We start from the raw sequence: 24,696 nt of genomic DNA, 5'->3' as shown, positions 1-24,696 counted from the left end.
AATTGGGCGCAATAAACGCGCGCAATTCAGCCATGGCGGTTTCAGCCAGACGGGCCTTGTGGCTACGTCAGTGGTCTGCGGATGTGGATTCAAAGAAGAGTGTGGAGGGTATTCCCTTTACAGGAGAATGGCTTTTTGGAAGTGAATTAGATGGTTGGATTTCCAAGGCCACGGCAGGAAAATCTACCTTCCTTCCATCAGCTCCCACAGTAGCAAAGCGTACCTTCACAGGTACTTCCCAGCAGTCCTTTCGTGGGAACAGGTTTCGCCCCAAGGCTAGGGGCGCCTCCAATGCCAACAGAGGCACAAGAGGCAAGTTTAGGAAGCCTAACACCTCCAGCACCCAGGACCGTCCCAATGCCGCGGCTTCCTCTAAGCCTGCAGCATGACGGGGTTTTCCCGCCACGAGACTCTCTCGCGGTGGGAGCGCGATTGTTGCATTTCAGCCATGTGTGGGACGCCTCTGGTCTGGATTCCTGGGCCAGGGATCTCATTTCTCTAGGTTACAGGCTGGAATTCGACAAACCCCCTCCCAGAAGATACTTCAGGTCGGCCCTTCCAGCATCCCAGGAGGATCAGGTTCTCCTTCAGGGGGCCATTACCAGGCTGCTTCAGTCTCAGGTAATTGTACCGGTGCCAAGCACGGAGCAGGGCCAGGGATATTATTCCAACTTATTCCTGGTACCGAAGCCAGACGGCTCAGTAAGGCCCATCCTGAATCTAAAATCACTGAACCCCTTCCTGCGTGTGTTCAAGTTCAGGATGGAGTCCTTGCGCTCCGTGATCGCCAGTCTAGAGAGAGGGGAGTTCTTGGCCTCTATAGACGTCAAGGACGCCTATTTACACATTCCTATCTGGCCCCCACACCAAATCTATCTCAGGTTTGCCTTGGGGAACGACCATTACCAATTCCGGGCCTTGCCTTTCGGCCTGTCGACTGGCCCGCGGGTTTTCAGGCTTCGAAGGGTGAATGTCGTGCCATACCTGGACGACCTGCTAATAAAGGCAGGGTCAGCAGAGGTTTTGAGCAGTGCTCTCAATCTGTCCATACAAGTGCTAAGAGACCACGGGTGGATCCTGAACATGTCCAAATCATCGCTGGTTCCGACACAGAGGATGGTTTTCTTGGGCATGATCCTGGATACATCGGAACAAAGAGTCTTTCTGCCGATGGAAAAGGTCAGTGCAATACAACAGCTGGTCAGGGAGGTCCTACAGTCTCCCCTGGTACAGATCCATCTTTGCCTCCGGCTTCTAGGCAAGATGGTGGCTTCATTCGAAGCAATTCAATTTGGCCGTTTCCATTCCAGGGTCCTTCAATTGGATATTCTGACAAAGTGGTCCGGCTACCCCCTGCAGATACGCAGAAGGATTGGCCTTGCAACAAGAACCAGGATCTCGCTACAGTGGTGGCTAGATTCATCCAATCTGTTGGCAGGCAGACGGTTCCTGATCCAGGACTGGATTCTGGTAACCACGGACGCCAGCCTGAGGGGCTGGGGGGCTGTGACACAGGGAGTCCGCCTCCAGGGTCGATGGTCTCCACTGGAGTCGGGTCTTTATATCAACAAGCTGGAGTTGAGGGCGGTCTACTATGCCCTGTTACAGGCAGCTCCATTGCTACAGGGCAAGGCGATCCAGGTCCAGTCGGACAATGCCACCACTGTGGCCTATATAAATCGGCAGGGTGGTACCAAGAGCATGCCTTGCATGAGAGAAGCGTCAAAGATTCTGTCTTGGGCGGAACAGAATGTCCAGGCCCTGTCTGCCATTTTTATCCCGGGGGTCGACAATTGGGAGGCGGACTTCCTGAGTCGTCACGATCTTCACCCGGGAGAGTAGGGCCTTCACACTCAAGTGTTCTACGCCATAGTGGATCTGTGGGGGCTCCCTCAGATCGACCTGATGGCTTCACGACTGAACCACAAGGTAGCGATGTACTGTGCACGGACCAGAGACCCAGGGGCGATAGCGGTGGACGCTCTCACCTGGACCTGGGATTTCCAATTGGTGTACCTGTTCCCGCCTCTCCCATTGTTGGCTCGGGTGCTAAAGCGGCTCCGGCATCAAGGGACGGAGGCCATACTGGTGGCACCAGATTGGCCAAGAAGGGCCTGGTACGGGGACATTCAGGCCATGCTAGTGGAAGACCCGTGGCGTCTGCCCCTAAGAAAAGATCTGCTCCTCCAGGGCCCGTTCGTCTTTCAGGACTTACATCGGCTACGTTTAACGGCCTGGAGGTTGAGCGGCAGATCTTAGCCCACAAGGGTCTCCCATCCCTCTGTCGTCACTACAATGATCAAAGCCAGGAAGCCGGTGACGGCTTCTCATTACCATGTAATATGGCGTAGATATATTGCCTGGTGCGAGAAGAATGACTTGCCTCCGGCCAGTTTTCGTTTAAACAACCTGCTACGTTTCCTCCAGGCTGGATTGGATAAAGGACTCAGATTGGGTTCCTTAAAGGTCCAAATCTCCGCGCGGTCTGTGTTTTTCCAGAAAAAGATTGCGGCCTTGCCGGAAGTGCAAACCTTCTTACAGGGGGTTCTGAGGATCCAGCCCCCCTTTGTGCCTCCCACTGCACCGTGGGATTTGGAAGTAGTTCTTTACTTTCTTGAAATCAAACCGGTTTGTTCCACTGGAGGAGTCTGAGCTGCGACACCTTACTTGGAAGACAGTTGTTCTGCTGGCTCTAGCTTCGGCCAGGAGGGTGTCCGAGCTTGGGGCCTTATAATATGGGAGCCCTTACCTTGTGTTCCATAACGATAGGGCGGAGCTCAGGACTAGACCACAATTCCTTCCAAAGGTGGTGTCAGGGTTCCACCTAAACCAACCTATTGTGGTCCCTTCTAGCACGGCACACCCGGATATACCAGATTCCTTGGATGTGGTCCTCACCCTTAAGGGGTATGTCAAGCGCACAGCTAGGATCCGGAAGACGGACAGCCTTTTTGTGCTCTATGATGCGCAGAAGAAGGGTTTACCTGCTTCAACGCGTACCATTGCCAGGTGGATAAGATGTACTATCCAACAGGCTTATGCATCAGCTGGTTTATCGCTTCCTTTTTCAGTGAAGGCTCATTCAACCAGGTCTGTAGGTACCTCTTGGGCAGCTGCTCGAGGGGTGTCAGCAATGCAACTCTGCAGGGCCGCAACTTGGTCAGGGCAACACACATTTGTGAAGTTCTACAGGTTTGACACCCTGGCCAGGGAGGATTCCCAGTTCGGGAATGCGGTTCTACAGCAGACTCCGCACGTTCCCGCCCATTCTGGTAGCTTTGGGACCTCCCCATAGTAGTGAACCCAGTATCCCATTGGACGGTAGAGAAAATAGGATTTTGGGTACCTACCGGTAAATCCTTTTCTCGTAGTCCATATGGGATACTGGGAGCCCGCCTCGGTGCGGCTTTTCTGCTGTCAGATCCTACTTCATTGTTAGGCTTATTGCCTTGTTCTCGATAGGATGGATTTGTCTATAGACTTGTTTCTAGTTACAGGTGTCCTCTGAAGTTGTTAGGATTCACCTTTTATATGTTGTTTGTTCGTTTGGGTGTGCTGGATGAATCTCACCACAATACATTATCACATACTCCTCACATGCTCTCCTTCGGCACAGTTTTTGCATTAACTGACTAGTGGAGGGAGATTGAGGGGAGGAGCCAGTGCACCCACACTGAAAGTTCTTTTATGTGCCTGTCTCTCCTGCGGAGGTCTCAATCCCCATAGTAGTGAACCCAGTATCCCATATGGACTACGAGAAAAGGATTTACCGGTAGGTACCCAAAATCCTATTTTTGTAGTGAAAAAAAAACACAGGTTTTTTGGAAGAAACAGAATAATTTTTCACCCAACAAAAGATATGTTTTTTTTTCCGCAAGTTAAAAACATTTTTTGTAATATATACAATGAGAGGCAGCATTAGATTTGGGAACATTTTAAATGGTTTCTTAAATCTGCACCTTAAACTAAACTGGAAAAGGGAGGAGCTTCAGCACTGAAAAAAAAAACCACATAACAATTTAAGTGACCAGTTACTGCTGTTTTGCTGGAACACACTAATGTAGCATTTTGTACACAAATACAGTCACAGTCCCTCTATGCCAACAAAATGCATTCTAATGGAAAAAAAATTATATTCGCATGGCGCAAGTGGAAAACACGCAGGGAGGTTAGATGTATGGCGACTCATCTGTATTTTGTCATTTGACACACATACAGTAAATTCATACTCCCTTCACAAGATGCGGCACTCTAAATACACAAATAACATACCTTATATGTGTTTAGCATAGAAGGTATGTTATTTGTGTGTTTTTTTTATCCTGGTGAAAATGCAGTTTTGATTAAAGTAGGCACTGAACATTGTATCGTCCTGCCTATCCTGTCTGACTTCTTTGGTGCGCCGCATCCTATGGAGACTGTACTGCATCTTTTTATGTGGGCACCCACAAAGTAAGTACTGAATTAAAAAGGAGTGTTAGATCACTGTAAAAGACCCATACACACTGGGCGACTGAGCTGAAAGTCGCTCCAAACAGCCTGTTTGAGTGGCTTTCAGCTCAAAGCCGCCCAGTGTGTATGCCCCAGTGATGAATGGTGAGTGCTGCTGTGCGCTCCCGCATCATCGCTGGGAAATACCAGCAGATGAGCGGCTTTCAGGACGGCTTTGCATAGAGCTCCGCTATGCAACGCCGTCCTTCACCCCCCCCCTCCGTCTGCGCCGGGCGAAAGCCGCTCAGTGTGTATGCACAGGGCGGCTTTCGGTATCCGTCTTGAAAAAGTCTCCGTTGCCATAGAGACGAAACGCGTCGACGTCACTTCCTGTTTCGTCTGCAAACCTCCGTGATTCCCCCGATTACCAGTCTCAACATCCAGCTGGTCTGCCGCGGTCTTCAGCTAACAAGCCACCGTCATCTGGGCAGCAGCTACAGCACTTCCATCCAGCGGTCGAGCGTCACTCCCGTTTCTCAGCGTTCATATCCAGCCGCTGACTCCTTTGGCTACGTCCACACAGCACCTGCAGCCGGTCAATTCCATCAGACCCAGCACACAGGGTAGAGCTCTCCAAACTCAAGCTCCCCGCCTGCAGTGTCATTTAATCGGGTATGAGCTGACACCAACAGAAGCTCCCCGACGCCTCCTACTACCATACCAACGGAGGGTGAGATAATACCTACTGCTTACAGTGCCTCATTCTGGGCACTGTTTCATCAGTCTTATTAACCCTGCATGTGCTTCCCAATCATCTACTAATTGTGCTGCTTATTCATTCGCATCATTCTCCCTTCCCATCCCCCCATCATCCTGGTTACCCCCAGTGACTACCATCATTTTTAATCCATCACGGAGCTTTCATATAGTTTGCAAACGTAACCCTATAATGGCCATTTAGGTATTTTTATTGTATTATATTAATTATTGTTATTAATTTACATGTATGAATTGTTTTATTATCTTTTTTGTACTATATATAAAATTTTCTACATTTTTCAGCAGTGTGTCCAGTGTCATTCTGTCCAGTGGTATTAGTGCTAAATTGGTCTACTAGCAGCGCAAGGTGGTTTAAAACAATTTTTTCTATAGAGCTCCGCTATGCAACGCCGTCCTTCACCCCCCCCCCCTCCGTCTGCGCCGGGCGAAAGCCGCTCAGTGTGTATGCACAGGGCGGCTTTCCCCGCAGCGATGATTGTCATCATCGCTGTCCATACACGCTGGGCATAGTCGCCCAATGTGTATGGACCTTAAGGCAATGTTTTGCTCACACTCCCCATGCTCTCCTTGCTAGATACACACATAGTCGCAGTACACCAATGTTTGTGCTAATAATGGAAGCATTAGTTATGAAGACCCGTACCTGTTTTTGCTTTGAAGGTCACTGACATAAGCATTTTTAGTGCAGCATACCTTGTCTCCACATTGGAATACCAATCTGTTTTTATGATTCCTGAGAAAGCAAAATATCACATCAGCTTTTCCTAATCTTGCAGGCACATGACAACATTTAAAACATGTCTGGTACTGAACCTTGGACACATAGTTATAGTAGGTCCAGTGGCTCTCCCCCAGTTTAATCCTAATCTGCCTAGGCATGCTTGCATTCAGCATCCCGGCATGCTCAGAGTATTAGTCAGGATGCCAACGTTCACAAAATGACGCAGGTATCCCAACTAGAATACTACACGCCAGGATACTGGCACTGGAAACCCATCAATGAGAATGCCAGAATACAAACTGCCAGGATGACAAACATAAAAATACTCCTGCTACAACGCGAACATTTTTAGTATGATGCAAATGCATTGCAGACTATGATAGAAGAGGACACCTCGGTACACCTTGGTTTTCTATAACCTGCACTAAGATTTTATCCCTTCAACTTTATTAGAATACATTCATAAGCTTTAGAGTATCAAAAGCTTACTGCAATCTAGCTAATAGTTTGGCATGACCTCCCCTAGCAAATGCCATTTGAGTGCCTCTAAATTTCTAGAATTGAGATATTCCAAAATTCTCTCTTTAAAATATTTTTTTCCATTATTTTAAATAGCACTGATGTAAGGCTCACTTGTCTTGCTTGCTTCCACTTTTGTGCAGTGTGACTACATTTAAATTTTCTTCAATCCTCGAGGATTACTCCTGTAGCTAGCAACTGGTTGAATATTCTGTTAATGGTGTTACCAGCACCCCTTTAAGCGCTTATAGTTTCTGTAGATGTATCAACTTTCAATTTTGATAGTTTGGTTAGGAAGTAAAAGTACTTACATATCTACATAATTTTTATTTATGTCCTTACTACTCAACTTCCTAACCTTCTGTAGTGAATACAGAATAAAATGTATTAATTATGATTTATTACTTTGTCTTCCTCAAACAGAATCTATTGGTCTTGAATTCTTATTATATGCACCTATGTAGGAGATTCAAAAATAAAATAGAAAACTATATATTACTGCAAGAACTGTAATTATGAAGTGCCAACATTTTTTTAGCGCTTATTTAAAACATCTAACTCACCAAGACAAGAAACTTGGGGGTGCACATAAAACACACTTACTTGATTGTATGTCCAGAGTAGTGTTTACAGCAGAGTTCATTGATTAACAAGCAATCGTTCCTAAATATATACATAAACACATTTTAGCAAATAGGAGAGGTTATGCAAACAATGTATTGAAAGATCTCAAATCATTATCTTACCTCCTAAATGCAATAAACTGTGAGTGCTCATGATTCTCTAATCCAGGCCCTTTCTGGAGTAATGTATTTATAGCAGTGTACAAATCTGAGTGGTGCAAAAATATAAATCAGGTTTTAGAAGTGCAGTTAAGCAGGGAATTTTATGAGACAAAGTCACAGCATAGTTAGGGTTAAAGGGCTCTCTCAGAAAATGTGTTTAAGGAGTTTTTCAAATCATATTAAAGTCATTCATGATTTGATGGTGTCATCCTGATTAGGAAACCCATTACTTGCTTAAAGAAACGCCTATGTGCAATTAACAGTATGACCACTCCTTCATATGAAAAAATTGTCATCAGGAGGAAGAATCAGACAGAGCTGGCAATGACACCCAAATACGCTCACCAACAAGCTACTATTTCTAGAAACTCAAAGATCCATATGCAGAGATTATCCTGGGGGTTGATCAGAGACTCACAAAAGGTAAAAAAATTGGTACTTATGTAATATCTGGGCTCCCGTTTTTCTTATGAGACCGTGTCCCCTCGCGGGGCACGGTGGCTCGCTGCGCTCGCCACACTATATAAAATCAACTCCATGCGTATTTGGATAGTAGGGGTATGAAAAAATGGGGTGCATTTAACATGGGAGTCCAGATAATACATAACTACCAAAAAATTAAATAAAAAGATAATTTATTGATAGACACACACATACACAGTACGAAAACTAAATGTAGCGCTCCATAGTGCATGTATCCATTAAAACAAATTTTAATTCAGACAAAAATGGTATAAAAAAAATGGTTAGGATCACATACAACAATCAAGCGCTCAAATTACTGCAATCTGCAAGCAGAAGGCTGGCGCAGTCCATGTGACAAAACGTATAGGAGTGGGCCATAGTGCTGTGAACTGCAGCCGAAGACAAGTGTGTGTAACCGGCTCCAACCAAAAGTGCTGTGCACTAAAAGACAATGCTGTGAGATTGCAGTGATTTGAGCCGCTGATTGCGGTACATGATTTTAACAATTTTTTTATACCGCATATGTCTAAATAGAATTTTTTTTTACGGATACAAGCACCATGAAGCGCTCCATTGCGCTTTTCTAGAATTTGTTGCCTGTGGGATTAAAAATCCTGTGGGGTCTGAAAAGGAGCAGCTGGTCCAGAAAGCGGACTGGAGTGCTAAAGAAACAACAGGCAGGCCAGAGCTGCTTTTTCTTGGAAGATTATACATACACAAATTAGTGGTACTCACCGATTTATGTAGGTCCAAATTTGCATTGTACACACATTACATATAACCCAAACCAGATACATTTGTAAAAATAATCCCTCTTACCAGAATCCGAATGACTAGCGAGGGAAATTAAAATGAATTTCTTATCTTCACTGGGCATTGTAGTGCTTGAGTCCCCCTTAATATGTACCACGGCGTCGAAGTTCACATTGCTTTGCTGAGATATCCTTGAAGATAGAACAATTATTATGCTCAAATTAAGCAGTTTACCTTCCCTCTCCCAAATTTGATGCATAAAATGTGTGACATTTTCTATTTCAGAGGTTTGCCAGCTGATATTATGTTTGTAACTTCTTGGTCTTAGGTCCAGATGTACTAAGCTTGAAAAGTGATAAAATGGAGAGTGATAACCAACAGCCAATCAGCTCCTACCTGCTATGTCACAGGTTGTGTTTGAAAAATGACAGGTAGGAGCTGATTGGTTGGTGGTTTATCACTCTCCAAGGCTTCGTACATCTCACACGCGGGAAAAAAAAAGGTACATGTTAGACAACTACATCAGACAGGCCAAAATGAACAAATGGAACAAAAAAAGCATTTAAGCTATAAATGTGAAAATAAAAAAAGGGATTACTATAATAATTAAGATTCTCCCCTAGTTCTCACCATGTTGCATTATCCACAATGAGCTGAGACTCTGCCCTGTGATTGGTTCTCAGCTCAATTGTCCAGTTAACTTTATGCAAGGAAGCAAAAATATCAGCTAACAAGTTTCCTGGCTCAATGCTTGGCAACTGACGAACATCTCCTGTAATAAATAAATGATAAAAATCACATTGTTACAGTCTGCTAAGGTAGCTTTAAGGTCCCAAGTGTATCAATTTTTGTAAAAATCTAATGCTCATTAAAATTAAAATCTTGGCGTATAACGCAAAGTTAAATGATGGAATAGTGATAAAACATTCCTTGTGTTAAATCAGAGTTCATTTAACTACAAGACCAAGCTCATTTTGTGTTCATTTTACTGCACTTTCTATCTATTTTAAAATGTATTAATTTTTAACAAGAGAGGTTGGAATTTATTTTGGCGACATAATGGAATGAATCTTAGGTTTTTCAGCAGTTTATAGAAGGGGATATCTATCTGGGATAATTGATAGTAGATAAATACAGTGCTGGTGCTTATCCAATAAGTCCCATTAAGCCAGCAGACCGCTGAGATTTTGTTTCGCCTGATAAAGCAAAACCACATTTTTGCACAAACATGCACGGTTTTTATTTTTATGCCATTTCTCCTATAGGTTTTTACCTTCACATAATGGTTTAATGAATTTAGTCATTAAATAATCAATTTAATAAATAGTTAATCATGTAGTCTAGTCAATGTAGTGCCATATCTACGGGTATGCAGGGGCGGATTTAGGGATGAGGGCGCCCCTAGGCACAACAATAATGTTTACTAAGTAGGACAGTTTATAGGGGCAGTAGCTGCATGTCCTATCCATTTACACTCTATTTAAGATGGAATATAGTACAGTACAGTACAGTGGATATTTTGCAGTTATTGGTACATTTTGGGCTGACAGTACTATCACAGCCATCCAAGTGCCGCCCCCAAACATGTGCAGCCCCTAGGCCGGTGCCTCACGTGCCTAATGGGAAATTCGGCTCTGCGGGTATGTTCATTACATAGGTAAAGTCATGCAGCTGTAGTGACAAGTACAAAATACAGCGCAGATTATACAAGTACCAAATGTTTATTTTTTATTGTAATAACTTTATATTTATTTTATGCTAGAACTATAAGCATTTAGCATCAGCTACATTAACAGATCTGCCTTTAGTTAGATCCAGTTTATATGAATACTGAAAAGGCAAATCATGGCTATTTTTTTGCATGTAAAAATTTTGCCGGGGATTGAATACCCCCCTATAAATGTTACACTGTAATTAAGTTTTGAGGTAGGACATACCCTTCCAGTTCTAATGGTCGAAGCACATTTTATATCTACCCCAAGTATATAATGGATGTACATTATAAAAATTGATCAAAGATCAAACTAAATAAGTAAAAGTGAAGAAAAAAAAAAAGACTAAAAAATAAGGAAAAAACACAACTAGCTAAAAAAGAAAACACTGCACAATACCATCAATGTTGACCAGTTAAAATTACATTTTTCAACTGACTTCTATCCCAACATAAAGGGATAATTCTAAAACATTAGCCTTCTGAATCATTTTCCTCATTTCAGTTACATAAGACGTTCCTTTGAGTTGAGTGAAGTGTGCATCATTGGAACGCATATCAATTATTACCCGGTTTTATGCATTGCTTCCTCTTCGTTCTCCCTAGAGATCATACTTCACGAGTTCTGCACTCTGTTCTAGAGCGGGGTCGCACCACATGTAATGCCTGAACATTATATGGTGCAGAACTCTGCGCCACAGTTGGAGCACTGGGCCTGTTAGTGCACACTAACACAGTAAATGGAGCAATTAAACTTTAAATGTTACATACCTAGGATAACAAGTTTAGAGAGTCTGGCATGTTTATACAGCAATTTCAGGACAGCGCTAAATATACGAACAGACACCAAGCTGCCTTCATCCACCACCAGGGATTCCACTTTGGAGAACTTCCAAGGTTTATCATCACTTGAGTTACACTTTAGCCAGCCAGAATAGCTCCACGTAACCTGGCAGGATAAGGTGGAAAAGTCTTAGCAGCAGTAATGATCAGAAAGGGCATGAGAAAGACAAACTTGGCAGCAGAAAGACCAATTGTGCCACGAGCTGAAATATCCTTGGTTACTGGCTTGCTGGCTCACATATGATAATCTAACTATAAAATAGGTCAATCCATGTACAAAACATCCTGGGAAAATTCTATCAAAACCATCAACAATAGCAAATGAGCCACCTGACATCAATGGATTTTAACACCTAACACTTTTCTATGCAGGTGGATTAAACCTAGTGACTAGTGAAAGTGGTGTAATGACTTGCCGAGGGATGCTCTCCTGGAACAGACAAGTTAGGTGTAGCCGTGAGATGCATCTCCTACCTGAAAGTTTATCAGTCTATGTAGTGTTTGGTAAAGGTGAGTTAAACCAGCAAATAGTCATGACATCCTACAAAATTATTATTTATTTTTAAATAATCATCTAAAATGATCAAGTGCGGAACTGTACCTGGTGCAATGTGGCAGCAGAAAGGCCCGTTTTTTTCTTGAGCAAAGCAGCTGCCTTTCCAGTGGGTGCAGTAAATAAGGTACTTGTGTGAAGTTCTCTCTCCAATTTAGAGGTCATTGGACCACATTTCCATTCATCAGAAGCATCAAGGTCACCTTCAAGAGCTGAACAGGCCTCTTCAACTTCACTGTTCTCCTTCTTCATCATGGTCATGAACACCTGACTTACTACTGTGGTCTTCCCGCACCCACCTTTCCCACTTATAATGGTCACCGGGTTAGCCAGAATCATTTTCACTGCTTTCCGCTGGTCAACATCCAGATTTGATGAACAGGAAGGTTCTGCGGTGGTTGTGCAGTCAGACTGATTTACTGAAGCATCCCCAACAGGATGTACAGCGTTGAGGTTACTCACATGGGTATCTGCCTGGTTTTCCTCCGCTCTTGAAGGCTGAGCAATTTTAAACACATCACTTTCATCAACATCCATATTCCAGGATTTTCTCATTACCACCTTTTTAATATATTGAGCAATATCCATTTCATACCAGTACATGTTGTACAGAAAAATTCTCTGCTGTTCATTAACCACAATTCCTGTATCCTTTAGAAACTTGATTGCTTCCCATGCATCCACAGTGGACATGTCTCTTGAGACTACATTAGTAAGTTCGTGCTGCTCTACATAGGTGTCCCCTAGCTCCATGCATTTCTTCTTCAGTTCATTGTAAATAATCAATGCATTGATCTGCAAGTCAGGAATCTGTTCCAGGAGATCTTCACATTGAAGAAAGCGATCCCATGTTGCCTCACAGCCATAAAGATGGAGCTCCTGGCAAACAAACTACAAGAAAATAGAGATTACAGATATATAGAAATTGCACACAGTACCTTAACACTTTGATTGCCAATGGAATTTGTCAAAATAGGTGTGTAATTTGCCAAGCAAACCTATTTATTAACCCTTCGAGTGCCAACGTTGCTCAAAATATCTGTTAAAAATGCCAGTGACTATATAAATAGGATCTTTACTATCTATCAGAGTCCCACTGCCAGAGTCTCTATCAATGGGTTCGTCTCAGAATTATTTCCCCTATTCCGCGGGACGAGACAGGGATGCCCACTCTCTCCTACCCTATTCGCGGTGGCCATTGAGCCAGTCGCGTGTAAGCTCAGGAAAAACTTTGTGGAAAACCAAGCGGGGGGTGGGAGTGGGTTGGGCGCCCTTGTCTCGTTGTACGCAGACGACTTACTGGTCGGCATGCCCAACTACAAGAAAGATCTTCCTCAGGTAATGAATATTCTCCAGGAATTTGGATCCTATTCGGGCTTAATAATAAATAAGGATAAATCCCATTTGATGATAGAAGACAAGGTGGGCGGTCTGGAGGATATACTAAACGGAGAAGGGAGTATCCCCACGGTAGATAAATTTAATTATCTAGGTGTAGTGATTTCTAAGGACCCAAATGAGTATGTAATAAATAACATCTCACCATTGATCGATGAAATAAAAACAAAATGTAAAAACTGGTTGAAACTGCCCCTGACAGTAATGGGAAGGGTTAACCTAATAAAGATGATAATATTACCGAAAGTACTCTATGTACTACAACACTCACCTATATATATTAGTAATATGGTATTCAGGAGACTTAATGGGGTATTAATACCATTTATTTGGAGAAATAAATCCCCTAGGATTAAACTCGAAACACTTATGAGGTCGAGAGAACAGGGAGGACTTGCTTTTCCGAACTTCAAACTTTATTACATGGCCGCTCAGATGGCTCACTTGCAGGAATGGCTTAAGGAGTCGGGTCAAGCGACGGAGTTATTGATAATGGTTAATGTGGCCATTCCTGGCTATACCCCACTACAAGCCATCCTTGCAAGTAAGTGCCGTAAAAAATATCCCCAGATTCTTAATCAGGCAATTAAAATATGGAGATGGCTCAGTAGGGAACAAGGCTACTCTGGGTTAGATCCCGAAACAGCTATTTTTTCGTTGACTCCGTTTCAAAAACTCGAAAAACAGCAAGGCAGCGTAATATGGCATGCAGCTGGTATAAAAACAATCGGCCAAGTCATAGAACAAAATAGAATAAAAACATTCTCCCAGCTCCAGGAGGAATATGATCTGCCAAAGTTCATGTTTTTCCAGCATCTCCAGATAAGGAGTGCTTTAGAGGAATATTTAAAAAAAATACATATTGATGTAAAAGATAACCCAATAAAAACCTTTATCAGGAAAATGGGGATAGGTAAAAGTACCTCCAAACTCTATAGACATATTATATCTACAACACAGAGGGACCAACTTGAAGGTCTACTGATGAAATGGACAGGGGACATACCGGAACTAACAAAGGGAGATTGGGAGAAGGCTCTCTTAACAATACAGATCTCAACAAATTGTCTAAGAGTGCAACAAACCCAGTATAATATAATTCACCGAATTTATCTAACCCCTGAAAAAATAAGCAAATTTTCAGGTAAAGAGGCAGATAAATGCCCAAAATGTAAAGAGGGAGGATGCGATTTTTGGCATCTTATCTGACAATGCAACCCGGTTCAAAAATTTTGGATTGACATCTGGGGCATAATGACTGGTTTGGGAATACCCCTGCCAGGGAACAAGCCCATAAATTTGATACTTGGAGTCTGGCCCAATCTGGGCATGCCCGTAGAAATCAGACAGTTGGCTATCAACTTAAGTTCTATCGCCAAACTTTGCATTGCTCGGAATTGGATGTCAAAGAGACCACCAGAGCTAATAGAATGGACCAACCTGGTTAACAACACTTTTGAGCACGAGAGAGCAATATATATAACAAGAAATAATATAATTAAATTTCACAAAATCTGGGGTGTCTGGTATCACTCAAAATATTATAAAGCAGCACAAAGCACTTAGAATGACGAATGAAAAGTCGCCAAATGGAAGATAAATATCACAAAGAAAGTATAATAAATATAAAAGAAACACAAAATCGTAAGAGTATAAATACACTAATATAGATTTCATGTAACACCAAGTATAAATAAAATTTAAAAATTAATAACTCATGGTAGGGTGTACACATAAAGTTTATTAAAGGTGAAATATAAATCGTTTAAAAAAAAAAAAAAAAAACACAACCTTAAATCAGGAAGATTTGAGGTACTAGTGGGTTTGGTCACAAAAGTGTAAAGACACGTGATAAGATAATTATAGGCTATATAATAAGTTAAACAGGTAGGAACAAGGTCTGGTCAAAGATCAAAATAGATCATAAAAAATAAAAATAATAAAGGAAAAAATAATAATAAAAAAAAAAAAATATATATATATATATATTTATTAAATAAAAATAATAATAATAATAATAAACAATAATAACTTCCCCTCTTCCTAACGAACTGAAGTAAAAGACAGGACAGGGCTTAGTAATGGGTATAAAAGACAGATGGGAACAGGGCAAAAGGGTTGGGGACCAGGGTTTTAAGGATGCAGACCTTTACATGCGTAGTGTGTTAGTGAGAGTAGAATGTCATTGTTATTGTTATGTAAGTAATTTGTATGTGATGTTAAAGTTGTGTACCAATGTTTATGGATGAATGTACGTCCAGAAAATGTTAAATAAAGATAAACTTATAAAAAAAAAAAAAGAAAGAGACGAGCGCAAACCGCTTTCAATAAAGCACAAAAAAAAAATGCCAGTGACTGTTTTAGTATAAATAAATACAAATACAGTCAAGTCCGGTAATTGCAGAAAAACAGAACAGTCGCTGTGAGCGATGCAGGCATTTTTTAGCCGATATTTTGAGGATTGCTCACTGCAACGTTGGCACTCAAAGGGTTAATATTAAACACCCCCCCTTTTTGTGCCTATCAAGCAGTTTCTGATCTATGACACTCCATATCGGATCATCCAATTTGTTGGACGGATGAAAGTTGGTCTACCACAGTGATGGAGCACCTTAGCACCCCAGCTGTTCAACTACACATCCCAGCATGCCCTGCAACAGTGTTAGCATGGCTTAATAGCAAACCTGTTGCAGGGAATGCTGGGATGTGTAACTTAAAAGCTGGAGGGCCAAGGCTTTCCATCAGTGGTCTAGTGTATGGCCAGCATTAATCAGCTGACAAAGCATTTCAATTGTTGTCCCAATTGGGTGTGGGTGCACATTATTTCTGCTTACATCCTCGAGATGGAGAGCAGGAAGGTGTGCAAAGTCCAGCTTTGGATGCATTTCATACAAAGCCAACACACTGGCTCGCCTCCATAGAAGTCTATTCAACTAAATGCCAGAGAGTTGCCATTACAATAGCAGCCAAAGGCACCCCCATCTTGCCTAATTGAAATTAGCACTATATCTGGGTCTCCTATTAAGGTGTGATCAACAAAGGGGTTTGCCCATACTGGGCCAAATTCAATTGTCATATGGCTCCACATCTGTCTAAAGCGGAGGGAGATGTGGGGCAATTTGCAATTGACGGTTTTTGCACCCTGATCATGCACATTACGGTCAGGTTTACTGTAGCTGCACATAACTAATGGGCGCACCACAAAAAGACCTGTGGATGCGAGCATGAAATGCTGGCATTAGCAGGCAGATGCACCTGAACAGAGCTACATTAACCCTTTGAGTGCCAAGAGAGTGTCAAAATTGGTGTGAAAATTGCTAAGCAAACATTTTTATTCATCATAGTGACCTGTAAGGTTTACCTTATATAGGAAATAAATATTTTTTTACGCAACCTATTTATATAACAAAAGAGAGCGGTATTTTTAGCCAATATTTTGCATATTTCTCATTTTTTGACCATCTCACACAGAGATGTTGGCATTTTTAATGAATATTTTACGCATCTCAGATGTTGGCACTCAAAGGGTTTAAAAGCTCTGCGACTGCCGGTGAGAAAACATTTTAGTACGACCCAAAGTATTTTAGCTGTATTTGAGACCGTGCATGAGCAGAGATGTGTTGCTTTCAAGCAAGAATCTATCTATTGTATTTCCTACAGGAATGAAAAAGGTGTATGTACTGTACACATGCAGAGCACGCGTGAGCACCTGGCGTTTGAACACGGCTGCATACAAACACATGCATGTGTTAAATGGTCTCTATAAAACATTATAGGCACAGGAATAAAAACAGAAATATCAGCACCACATGATACTTACTCTGCCAAAGCCAAGTTTCCAAGGATAAGTAGCTAACATCATCTCAATGGCAGCCAGTTTGTCCAGTGGCATTTCCTTGCCAGGCTTTTGATCCTGAGCATCTAACATCAGCAGGCCTCTCACTTTATGCGGTAACAGTTTTGGGATATACCTCAGTACCAGAGGAGTTTCTATTGCCTTCAATACAAATGCAGCAGAACCTGCAGAATGTATGACAAATGAGCTCTATAGGAAACACAGAGCTGATCACGGATTCAACAATTCTAAAAAGCCAACACTACAATAAAAGCAACAATATCATCAATAAAAGGAGAACCAATTACTGTATAGGACGTTTTTACTAACCATTCATAACCCCAGGTTGTTTACTCAAGTTTTACAACCCCTGATCACTATCTAGGATTGGCCATTTATTTCATTTTGGTTTAATGCTTTGCTACAGTTCTTAAAAATATCAAAAAAACAAGTAATATTTACATAGGATTACTAAATGGAGCAGGCATCTGCCGGCTCATTTCCACTATCCCTTCCCCACTACCCCATTATATGTAAATTACATCTCCAGCATACTGCAAGTTATCACCAGTGTGACGATATTACTGGTTGCGGTTTAATAAAAATCAGCAGTAGTTAAACCATTTATAATACACAAAAGACAATTCAGTTACTTACTTAAATTCTCCACGTAAGGCAAGATATTTATATTGCTTTGTAGTGTAAAGGCCGCTGCTAGTTCTTTCAGTCTGCTGAAAGTAACAGGAGGGTGATACTGCAGCCAGTCTATGAAGGCCTTCTTGTGATCATCAGGTACGCCACACGCCCTCAGAAACAATGCGAGGATGGACTCTCTCCCCAGCAGATCGTCTTCCAGTTCATATGATGGGTATCCTACGGCAAAGTACTGAGAACCCCTTTGCCTCACATCCACAATTACAGACCACCAAGGATCCACAATTGCAAAGAATCCAGTCACTAAATACTCTTTAGAGTCTTCCGTTTGAATTTTCACTAAGAAAAAAAAAAAAGTCAGAAAATGATACTTCAGCTTATGAAAGCCTGTGCAATCAGTCGGTTTTAATATGGAAATGCCCTAACTGACTACTTCATTTTATAAGACACCCCAGCTAATACATGGGTAATCGTGATCCCGCTAGGATGTGGACAGGGCAGTACACTGAAAAAGGGGCATGGCCAGCCAGGGAAGGGGACACCCCATCAGTGTCACAATTAGTGGAGTGCTGATGGGAGCTGACCTTCCCCTCCCAAGATCTCTACTTTATGAGAATTGATGTCATGGGTATATCCATGACAGCTATTCACACAACCCGTGGCTTGGCATGGGCAGGCTGTTTTAGAAGGGCATTGATAAAAGGGCAGAGTGCATTTTGGACAAATAAAGTGGGGAAAAATGTAGGCAGGGCACGGCACCCTGCTAAAAACAGCTGAACACGAAAACTATGAAACAGTTTGGTTTCTGTTCTTCCATAAAGCGAGAGTAAGAGAGGGACCCCTCACTACAGAGTAGCTCTCCTTACATTATATATCAGCTGTACTATCCAGCAATGCCATTAGAGGAGTTTATTACCAATAGTATGGGGGTTAACACCACTGAGATTTAGAACATTACAATGGGAATATGTGGACACTGCAAAAGTGCTAAACTTGCTTATTGGGATACCATGGCCTGCCAGGGTTTAACATCTGCCTTGACAACCACACCGCAAGCCCACCTGGTTAGAACAGATTCTGCTTCCTCCACCTAAAAATCTAGTCGCCAGGAAGCAGAATCTGGTTGCGATGGTGACCGGGGTTTGTTGTGCCCTGATATATGCCAACTCTTTCTTGTGTATTGGTGCCTTCAATAATACTGCACTTTACCCGCGGTTAATTCCAGGTTGTGTTTTTTACATGCTGGGCTGGGGAGGATGGCTGCTGCCGCCAAGCAGTAGAAGTCTCTGCTGTATCCCTTGCTGATGTGCCACTGCACTGCTACACACCAGCAAGTTAGTGACAACAAGTTATTTAGGGAGTTATCACCCTGTTGTGTGAATGACAATGATGCCAGATAAACCTGTTTTATGAGATTAGTTGAACTAAAGTTACTATCTGCATTATAGAAAAAGCCTGCATGTTTAACTGGTACCTATTAAGCCTTAATACATGAGCTCACATCAGCCTCTTCTGAAAGTCTATCTGTTCCTGTATGTTTTAGGGGGTTATTCAGACCTATTGCATAGTTACCTCCAAGACAGAGTGAAGACCCACCCAGCACAAGTCTGCTAATAGCTTGCCAAAATATCACCAATCGTCGTCCAACTACAAATCCATATGCAACTCACCATCAAATGATTTTCCAGTGTGTGCGGTATGCATGTAATCCACTAGTGTGCGATAGTAACAGGCTGATCGAGCACGGAGTGGACATCACACACCCTCCCTGAAAATGCCTAAGCACACTTGCGCTTTCCTGACACTCAGAAAATTGTCGGTTACGTCCATAAATGCCGGCTTCCTGTTAATCTAATTGTGAGATGTTCCATAATTGATCACCGAGCAAATTCACACAACAGCAATTAGCTCTGAATAACCCCCTTAGTGCGTCTAGTACAGTCTGGTCTTATTGAGATAACAGGCCGCAATGATGCCACAGCAGACACCGCCATCCCAGGTAGGAAAGAGGAAATGCACAGGTTTTGAAAGGTTTATACCGAACGCATGTTGCTCCCTTTCTCACGATCTCTACTTCTCTCAATGAAACTCTCCACTGCCTACAAATGTGCTCTCAAGAACAATTTCATCAGAAACAGCCAACTCTCATCCTAACCCTGATTCACGCTCAACGAGTACCCCATTGGTGTCACACCTGTCTGTTTGCCCTCTCTTTTACAGTAAAAGCTCTCACGAGCTGGACCCTCTTCCCTCATATGCTTCCCCTACTTGCCATCAGTACCATCTTGTACTCCATGCTCCATTTCCTGCCACCTTAATACTTATTTTAGTGTCTTTTGCTAGTGCATGTATGTTTATTTAGCCTCTACTTGTCCTATAATGTCTTGTACTGGCACAGTTTTCTTATTTTGCTTAATTGTTTTTACACTCTAACTGGGCACTGCCGATCCCTTACTGGGAACTCACTGGGAGATAGGACTATGTCATTGCTAGCAGGTCGGGGTTGTGTACATAATTTTGCATATATTGCAGGGGTGGGCGGACCTATATAAAATTGCCCCCATGTGCAGGTTCTCCTCTTGGCAGAACCCCCTCTACCCCTGTGCTTTTAAGGCTCCTTTTAAGCTGCAGGTAGATCACAATCAACGTTTTGGCCATGTATGCCATAGTGTTTCTTCCCCCATACACTAATCAGTGGGTGCAGTTGGTGGCGCAAAATACACCGACTGCAAGGACAGACTTTAAATGCCCTCCTAGTTCTGAGTGACATCAGGACAACACATCTAGCAGCTGATTGGTAAGTGGATAGGCAGGGCCGAAACTAGGGTTTCTGGTGCCCGGGGCAAGACATTCATTTCATATATTTTATTTTACACTGTATTCTGAAATGAAATATATATTTATAAATGATCCCTCTACAAACGACAGTATATGAACCCGAAAACAGGGACAGTGCGCTCCGAAGGCGCGCGCTAAAAATTTAGGGCAGGTTGTTTTTTTTTGGGGGGGGGGGGGGGGAAGAAGTGGTGTGGTCACATAGTAGTATCAATTCACATTATAGCACACACCGTAATGCCCAGTACACATTACAGCACACACCGTTCTGCCCAGTACACATTCCAGCACACACCGTAATGCCCAGTACACATTCCAGCACACACCGTAATGCCCAGAGCACATTACACCACAAACCGTAATGCCCCCCCAGTACACATTATAAGCAATGGTTAATTGCTGCTGCCACTGGATAGAACACTGTCCCTGAATGATACACAATGTGCCACACACTGCAATGTCCAATATGTCACAAACATACCTCCCAACACTGGAGGCAGAAGAGAGGAGGCAGAGTAGAGGAGACATCTGCACGTGCCGAAGGCACGCACCCAAAATTAGAGCGTTCACCTACTACCGTGGTACTCCTGCGAGACTACATCCCCCATTTTTTCCGCTATGAGGGCATGGTCAGCTCTCTAAGAGCTGTAGCCACATGGGGTGCGGCCATAGAAAATGGAGGTGTGATACACATATGCCCACAATAGTGCAGTGCCAGATACACATGACCCCAAAAGTGCAGTCCGTGATGCCCAATATACCTATGCCGCATACTGTGATGCCCATTATAAATATGATCCGCACCGTGATGCTCCATTATACATATGCCCCACACCTGGATGCTTATTATACATATGCCCCACAACGTGATGTTCCATTATACATATGCCGCACACCGTGATGCTCCATTATACATATGCCGCACACCGTGATGCGCAATTATACATATGCCGCACACCAAGATGCCTATTATACATATGCCGCACACCGTGATGCCCATTATACATATGCCGCACACTGTGATGCCCATTATACATATGCCGCACACTGTGATGCCCATTATACATGACACACACCGTGATGCTCCATTATACATATGCCACACACCGTGATGCCCATTATACATATGACGCACACTGTGATGCCCATTATACATGACACACAGCGTGATGCTCCATTAAACATATATGTCACACACATGATGCCCATTATACATATGCCACACACCTTGATGCTCCTTATTAATGAGTGGGTGGATCATGGGTGGAGATGTTTTACCAAAGGAAGTTGTGCTGCACTGTATAAAGGCAACAAGTAGGGAGAATCAGAGTGGAGACGGGTGGTGGGAGATTTAATGTTCCCTCATCGTGTAAAACATCCAGCCTCCCCCTGCCACTCTATTGATGAGGTCTAGACATCATAACATAAGCTTTGCATTAGGCTTACTTTTTCACTGCTGGCGCCGCCGCCGTTAATGCCCGTCTGTGTTTGCCGCGCACAGCATTTCTCTGGGAGCGTGGGAGGGGACGCGGCTGCGCCAACCAATGGCGAGGAGGCGGCTGCCGCGTCATCACGTCCCCTCCCAAGCTCCCAGTAATGCTGTGCGCGACAGGCACAGACGGGCACTAACGGCGTCGGCAGCAGCAGTGAAAAAGCGACGGGTTAGCTAACAGCAGCGGGACTCGGGCTACATCAGTCCCCGAAACCCCGCTGGCTGTCACTCTCCCGGACCTGACAGCGCCCCCCCTCCTCCAGCGCCCGGTGCGCGTGACCCCCCAGCCCCCCCCTAGTTACGGCCCTGGTATAGGCTTACCTAAATCGGCCACTTGGTAGGCAGATCCAGCTAATATCTTTGTATGTGCAGGGTCACAACTAATTTGATGCAACATAAGCCACAGCACAGATCTTGGCAAGGCATAAGGGCCTGCCCAGCCTACTCCCCTTCCACATGCTGCAGAGTCTAGAGTAGTTCTGCTGAGATCATGTTTGACAGCACTTATATACTAGGACTATGCAAACAATCACCAATATAGTACTAAGCAACAGTACTAGAGTGTTGTTATTATTACACCATCTTACCCAGTAGCAGCATGTGAGTGGCTGTGTCCAAGGCATAGACAGGGGCCATTACGGTAATGTGGGCTGAGGGACAACTACACACTGTAACATACAAACTTTTCAGGAGCTGCGTAGCAGTAGATGAGAGACTAGAATGCTGCATGCGTAGCAACAGGACACCCATATATTGGCATATATTCAATGCCGTGGGCGAGCGGTGACTGCGAGCAGGACTTTTTGCTCGCAGTCACCGCTCACCCTGTCAGTATTCAACTGACCCCCCTCATACGCAAATTCCCCCTCGCTCCGTTTTTTGAGCGAGGGAGAATTGGCGTATGTGCCTCCAAAAGCTGCGAGAATCGAGGCTAATTACAGCGAGTTTACTGCACTAGCCGCGGCTCTCGCAGTTTAGGGGAATCCTCGCCGTTCTGTGACGGCGAGGACTCCCCCGGAACGTTGCATAGTGCAAGCGGCTGGCGCGGGGGTTTAACTGCGAGGATCACTGGTTTTCTGCAATCCTCGCAGTTTAACCCCCTCGCCGGCCGCTCGCACCGGCATTGAATACATGCCATTGTATCATAGTGCGGACCGTGCCCAGTCTAGCAGCAGCTAGTTAACATTGTAAAACCCCAGCGTGCACATAGTGATATGTATTTTCTGGTATTAGTAACCACATGCCTGCATTAAATCCAGTGTACTGCTGGAACTTGTCATTTCACAACAGCTGGAAAGCCACAGGTTGGCCAAACCTGTACTATTCAAACACAAACTCCAGTCCTGATTTATAAGATACACAGATAAATGTAACTTTGTGTACAATGACATTGATAAATACCTAGCTGAAAGGAAAATGAAACTAGTGCCCAGCCAGCACAGTGCTTGTGTTACATGTGCGGTCAGGTGACAGCAGCACAGGCGCGGAGCCTCAGGCAGTGACAGTGAATGTAGTTTTGGACCACGTGACCAATTGTACCGGGAGTTCACCCTCCGGTCACACACACACAGTATCAGAGTGATGTGTGTCAGACAGAGGAACCGTAACTATCCAGGAAGTGGTAGCGGTGTTGGCATGTTACCTCGGGTGTTCTGGGGAGCCCAGGAGGTGACCTGTACGGCTCCGCTCTCCATCTCATCCGCGTCCATGAACTCCGCATCATAGACATCATGCGAATCCGCATCGTCCTCCGTATCCGAGCCCCCGGCTTCTAGCGCCTCATCTTTCACGGGCAGTAAGCGGCCACGCAGCGTGATCGCGTCCGCGAGCTTTCGTCCCCGCCACTCTTTAAACCTCCCCCGGCGGCTACTGCTATCGTTCATATTCAGTTCTAAATAGCCGCCTAGCTAGCAAGTAGGAAGTGACACCAGTCCAAGAAGGTACCGGAAGCTCTGGTGGAAAAAGTGCTCGGCACCTCAGCATGCAAGGATAAGCGTACTTAGTGTCGCCGTGAAAGGGATGGCGCCATTTTGTTGGTTTGATAGAGCTTGTATTCAAATGAGTAGAGTGAAAACAAAATAACATTGTTTCTCAGTGTGATCATTGTGTCGTCTTCTTTGATTCAAACTTATTTATCAATTGGTAGGGATGGCCATCATTGCCTTTTCCATTGATGGTTGCCATTGATGACAACAGTACAACTGGCCATCGATGTTGCAATACTATGCAATGGATGATCATCTATATTTTTACATATCTATGGTCATATATTTTCTTTGTCTGATTGGCCTTTGGGTCAATCAAAATACATGGGTGGGACTTCACAGATGTGGGGGGGCAGAGCTATGCTCTGTGTCCCAGCCACTTGGGGGGAAAAAGGAAAACAAAATTATTTGTTTAAGCTTGACATCGATGGTGGAAAACCATCTGGTTCTCCCACATCGATGGTAAAACTATTCTACATTGGCCATAAACCATCAATGATTTTGAATCATCGATGGGCAATGGCCATCCCTAATTTAACGTAACCCTGGGGGCGGGCGGTGAGTGATAGTGCCTCTCTGTGCACAGCCACCCATACCCTCCAACATTTGAAGGGGAGAATTCGGCACAACTGAAAAAAGGGGGTGTGGTCATGGGAAGGGGGCATGGCCATGCCTTGTTTCCTATACTTTCAATGGTACTGGAGTGGAAGTAACATAAAATTATACTAATGCTGCTGCTGCTATGGTACAGTGTCCCCGCATTGGCCCGCTCACATCAGCACACGCGGCAACCGGGGTCTGAGTATAACACAGCGCAGCAGCCACTATACCTGACAGCTGATAGCACTGACTCCACATAGGCAGCAGAATTGGAGCAAACACAGACGCTCCGCGCTGCACATTTTCATTCACCCGGCGCCCGCCGATGCTCTCCCA

At 43.8% G+C, this 24,696-nt stretch overlaps 1 protein-coding gene across 1 annotated transcript in view; it reads right to left on the bottom strand.

Moving 5' to 3' along the window:
• HELB (DNA helicase B) overlaps positions 1-23,752 on the bottom strand; it is a 44,854-nt gene extending 21,102 nt beyond the window's left edge. Inside the window, exons 1-10 of the mRNA XM_083182493.1 lie at positions 23,418-23,752; positions 17,452-17,787; positions 16,780-16,979; positions 11,610-12,452; positions 10,937-11,114; positions 9,085-9,226; positions 8,521-8,645; positions 7,198-7,282; positions 7,055-7,114; positions 5,855-5,944 (exon numbers count right to left, since the gene is read on the bottom strand). Of these exons, the coding sequence (XP_083038619.1) occupies positions 5,855-5,944; positions 7,055-7,114; positions 7,198-7,282; positions 8,521-8,645; positions 9,085-9,226; positions 10,937-11,114; positions 11,610-12,452; positions 16,780-16,979; positions 17,452-17,787; positions 23,418-23,658 (2,300 nt within the window). The 5' untranslated portion in view covers positions 23,659-23,752. The remainder of the gene's footprint in view (positions 1-5,854; positions 5,945-7,054; positions 7,115-7,197; positions 7,283-8,520; positions 8,646-9,084; positions 9,227-10,936; positions 11,115-11,609; positions 12,453-16,779; positions 16,980-17,451; positions 17,788-23,417) is intronic.
• Between the last annotated feature and the right edge of the window lie 944 nt (positions 23,753-24,696).

The sequence above is a fragment of the Crinia signifera genome, chromosome 4 (assembly GCF_055691185.1).
Source record: "Crinia signifera chromosome 4, ASM5569118v1, whole genome shotgun sequence".
NCBI lineage: Eukaryota > Metazoa > Chordata > Amphibia > Anura > Myobatrachidae > Crinia > Crinia signifera.
Note: the sequence above shows the minus strand (reverse complement) of the source record. Positions and strands in the feature narration are given on the sequence as shown.